This window comes from Arachis ipaensis, chromosome B04 (genome assembly GCF_000816755.2).
Source record: "Arachis ipaensis cultivar K30076 chromosome B04, Araip1.1, whole genome shotgun sequence".
Classification (NCBI taxonomy): domain Eukaryota; kingdom Viridiplantae; phylum Streptophyta; class Magnoliopsida; order Fabales; family Fabaceae; genus Arachis; species Arachis ipaensis.
Window position 1 is genome coordinate 12,160,555 of NC_029788.2, and position 5,179 is coordinate 12,165,733.

At 32.0% G+C, this 5,179-nt stretch overlaps 1 protein-coding gene across 1 annotated transcript in view; it reads right to left on the reverse strand.

Annotated features, from left to right (window-relative positions):
* Positions 1 to 2,791, reverse strand: part of LOC107636080 — a 3,708-nt gene extending 917 nt beyond the window's left edge. The window contains exons 1-5 of the mRNA XM_016339616.2: positions 2,698 to 2,791; positions 2,334 to 2,463; positions 2,108 to 2,230; positions 1,926 to 2,029; positions 1,809 to 1,830 (exon numbers count right to left, since the gene is read on the reverse strand). Coding sequence (XP_016195102.1) covers positions 1,809 to 1,830; positions 1,926 to 2,029; positions 2,108 to 2,230; positions 2,334 to 2,354 — 270 coding nt within the window. The 5' untranslated portion in view covers positions 2,355 to 2,463; positions 2,698 to 2,791. The remainder of the gene's footprint in view (positions 1 to 1,808; positions 1,831 to 1,925; positions 2,030 to 2,107; positions 2,231 to 2,333; positions 2,464 to 2,697) is intronic.

Sequence of the window (5,179 nt, forward strand, 5' to 3'; positions counted from 1 at the left end):
GATGGAGCGGCGGCGGCAGCGATGGTAGGGGGCCGAGAATCGGCGGCAATGGTGGAGGCAGTGATGAGAGAAAGGGTGGAGATGTAAAGAGAAAGGATGAAATTCGAAATGGGAGAGAAGAAGGTTCAAGCTATCATTTAGGGCACGTTACCGTCGGATTTACCGTCGGACAAATCGACGGTAACGTTTTTCGTGTGCCTAAAACGCAGCGTTTCACTAAACAAGGTTACCGTTGTATTTACCAACGGTAGTGGTGCGCGCCATAATTTCCTTTTCTCCTGCCACATATTACTGTCGGAACAACAATTTTGATGATTATATTTGACGGTTACGAGTTCATAGCCATATCCGGCGATAAATTCGACGGCAAACTCGTTGCTAATGTTCTCTAAATCCAACAGTACTCAGCGTTTTTCTTGTAGTGCAATATCTTGTCCTAACTCGTTTGAAATGATAAAAAGAATTTGTGTCTAAAGTCTTGAATTGTCCATACCTAAAATAATAATTCATGATAGAAATAGAAGAGATACTGATTATTCAAAAATTGAAGTCGATTTTTCCGTCTAGTACAACTACTTTTTCTCCAAGAGGAAAATCTTTGATATGTGTAAACAAAATCAAGATATCACTCAAGTATTTATCAACTACTTTTATGAGTTTGATTTTCGCTAACAACATTGTTTGAGGATAGTCGAGTTAGATCTTGAATATAGAATCTTCAATTACATTTGGTAGTATTGTGAATCTTAAGTGTACCACATATTTCTATTATGAAGGAGTAAAGATGCAGTAATATTAATTGAATTAAAATTTAGTGCATTTCACCCTTTGAGTAAATTTTAACTAAAATTAATTTTCAAAGAAATGATGTTGTCGCACCCGTGATCATAAATAAAGTCAAAACCCCTTCTTACGATACACAATCGTGATAACTTTATCAAATGTGTAATTTCCTTTTTAGATGTGTTACAAAGATCAATGTGGTTGAGATTATTTATTTTAACTCATTCCTCTTAAAGTTTAGTTCTCCTATAGCTATTTTTTCAGATAACAAAGAACTATATACTTCAGTTGCTAAAGACATAAGATGATAGTCTTTTAGAATTTTATCACAAGATTGTGAAATTTTATCTAAATCAAATAAGTAGAACTTCTTAATCTCATTATCTTACATGGTTAATTCTACACATAATATATAATAATGTTAAAATTCAATCAACTTAAAATGATCAATATAATTAAAAAATTATATTTATTATAGTTAATAAAATTCATCCTTCATGTTTAGTACTATTCTTTATTGATATAAAATATCATTAAAAGCTCATGCCAATAACTATTACTATCCTATACATGTTTTGGTCTTGAAAAATTGTTGGAAGGTAATCAAATGACAAACAACCTCGTGATATGTGATATTAAGGCCTATGTACTTGCTTCATTATTAGCATCATTAAATTCTCTATCCTCTTGTATTAATCCAAAAGAAAAATATGCATCCGTATAAAATTATAAATAGCATAGAATATTGCTTTGTATTATCCTTATGTCTTGAAAATTCATACATTTTTTTAAAAATATTTAAGAGAAATTGATGGTAAAATCTTTAACATTTAAAGAAACATCAATTAGCATTAAACTTCTCAAATATTTATGTGGCAATTACATATGCATATAAAATAACACTAAATTATAGTAGCTAGCTAGAAGTTACCTGAATCACAACTAAAAAATTGCTTAATATAGACAGATTTACAGACAGATTTTGTCTTTATTACAGACAGATTTTTAGTTATCGACGAAATTACCGACGAATTTCTCAGGTACTTCCTGTTATATAAAGATATTCAAGCAGCAATTATGAATAAAAACTCATTCAACCAAGTTGTAAACTATAAATGTTAATATCCTTTTTTTTGTCAAACCTGTCTAGCAACCCCCAAAGATCGGAGCCCACGGTCAGCAAACTTAACAATAGTTGCATAGCCTTTCTCCTCACATCCTCTTTGCAGTTGCAGAGGTTCAATATCTAAACCGGGAGAAAAGAATATTGTTAAGTCCCCTGCACAAACATAATCAGCTGGTGCCAATAGCAAAATATTTTTACCTGCTCAGGAGCACCTTTGCTAGATCTATGCCAATTTCCATCAGATTCAATGTAAGTTAGAGCAGTCCTCTTGTCTCCAGGATTGAAAGGGAAAAAATAGACCTCCTTGATTCCAGCTCTTGCCTGCAAAATTTACATTAAGATTTAGAAATTCTTACCTTTAAATTCAACATATATTTTTCCCTTTTAATTTCTTATTGAAAAATCAATTTGGGAATATATTTACCTCCTTTGGATCAGCAAGCATACCAACAATTGCGGCATCAATAACATCTTGATTCTCAGTCCCATATGGAAGACCAAGTTAACATGGACACTAGTCTTCAATCGCTGAGACACTGTGAATCAATAAAAACCTAAACCCCAAAAAATTCAACCAAAATGAAACTAGTCAATGCATTCAGGAACCTTGATTTCACAAATAAGTTTATAAGAACACAAAATAAAAAACTGTAACCGTTACAAGTTCTTATCATAGAATAGGAAATAGAATTAGAGTTAGCGATGAAAAATAGGATAATATAATTAGAGTTAGTGATGGAATTGAATGAAAGAAAACAGCGATGAAAGAGAAAGGAGATTAGGGTTACGTGCACAGCTGAGGCAAGATCGAAGAGAGAAACGCAGCAACACGCGAAGAAGAGCAAGCTCTAGTGGCGAGATCGAAGAGAGAAACGCCAATTAAGGTTCAAAAGGGAGCGACGCGAGCAAGGCTGACAGAAGGGGTGCGACAGAGAAAAACCAGGAAGGGGTACGATAGAGCCTCGGTGCGATGGAAGTTCAGTGCAATGGAAGTTCGGTGCGACGGCGGTGCAAGGCTGATAGCGCCGTCGATGGAGCATTTAGAGGGGATGATTGTGGAGGAGCAAAAGTGTGGTTTGAAATGAAGAGGAGAACGTGATCCTAAATCTTTATTTTAATATTTCCGATAGAATATTTTAAATTATAGATATATTTTTTGTCTGTAATAATTTAATAAAATGCAGTGTATTTGTTCATTTAATTACAGAAGGATTTTTCGTCGGTAATTATATCCCACGAAAAAAAAATTAATTTTTTCGACAGAATTATTGACGGATTTTTTTCGTTTGTAATTTATGCTAATTCATTTTTCTACGTTTCCGACAAAAAATCCCTCGCAAAATCTGTCTGTATTTCCGTGGGATAAAATCTGTCGTAAATATCCATCTGTAATAACTAGTTTCTAGTAGTGTATATTAGTAAATTTTTTTTATATCATTAGTAAATGAAAAACCTTAAAATAAAAATTATAATCTAACTTAATATTTAACTTATTATTATTGTTTCACAAATTATAATATTAAATTCTCTAATCTCATCTTGAATATAATTTTGATTTGCATAAATTTAAAATAAAAAAATTAATAATCTTTTATTTCATGATTCTTTGTATTGAATTTCTTGTATTCCATCTGGTTAAATATTTGTTTGAGATTGAATTTTGATTATTAACATTTTAGAATAGTGAATAACCATATTATACAATCAATGCAACTATAACCACAATTAGTTTTAAATTAATTTTAAAATTGAAAACAAATAAATAAAAATTCATTTTTTAAATTTCTATCTTCCTTTCTTAATTTCATTAATCAATCATAATTGAATTTTTAAAACGCCTTCTTTCATGTTTTATTAATTTGATTTGCATATAGAAATATTTTTAATATGTATTAGAACTAATTTCCTAAAACATAAAAATTAAATATTTATATTAATCTGAATTTTTTATTATATAAGTCATGATATGAAACTATATGCATGACGAATAAACGTCTCACTAAGTTAATTATAAAAATATAATTGAAAATACAATCATCATCTCATACTCTAAATTATAAAAATAATTGTATCACACAAGTTTATTAACCCAAATAGCTATTTACATTCAATCTCTTGCATCTATATATGCCTAAATAAATACACAAACGAAAGTAAAAAATTATATATGTAATTTACTTTAATCAAAATAAAAAAGAGAAGCGAACGAACACTACAATATTTTGGGTCTATGCCTACGGTTTTTTTGGTCACGGTAAAAAATCGTGACTAAAGATCCTCTATGGTCACGGTTTTTCAGGGTGATAAAAAAAAAGCTATGGTCACGGTTTTTTTGGAAAGGGTGACCATAGAGTATCTATGGTCACGATTTTTTAAAAAAGGGTGGCCTAAAAGGGTCTATGGTGACGGTTTTGAGGGGTGACCTAAAGGGGTCTACAGTCACGGTTTTTCAAAAAAGGGTAACCTAAAAGGGTCTATGGTCACGGTTTTGGAGGGTGACTTAAAGGGGTCTGTAGTCACAGTTTTGGGGGTGGCCTAAAAGGGTCTATGGTCACGGTTTTGGGGGTGACCTAAAAAGGTCTATGGTCACAGTTTTCAAAAAAGGGTGACCTAAAAGGATCTATGGTCACGGTTTTGGGGATGACCTAAAGGTGTTTATGGTCACGGTTTTTTACGGTGACAAAAAAGGGTCTATGGTCACGGTTTTTCGGTAGGGTGACCTAAAAGGGTCTATGGTCACGGTTTTGGGGGTGACCTAAAGGGGGCTATGGTCACGGTTTTTCAGAAGGGTGACCTAAAAGGGTTTATGGTCACGATTTTGGGGGTGACCTAAAGGGGTCTATGGTCACAGTTTTGGGGGGTGACCTAAAAGGGTCTATAGTCACGGTTTTGGGGGTGACCCAAAAGGGTCTATGGTCACAGTTTTTTGAAATGGTGACCTAAAAGGGTCTATAGTCACGATTTTGGGGGGTGACCTAAAGGTGTCTATGGTCACGATTTTGGGGAGTGACCTAAAAGGGTCTATGGTCATGGTTTTAAGGGGTGATCTAAAATGGTCTATGATAACAGTTTTGAGAGTTAATCTAAAAGGATCTATAGTCACAGTTTTAATCATTTGAATTTAAATTAATTAAGATTTTTATATATTTTTTATAATTTTAAATATTTTATATATTTAAAATTTAAAAATTTTAATAATTAAAATTTAATAAAAATTTTATGTGATTTACTTTAAAATATTAAAATTTTAAATCTAATTTTATAATTAGA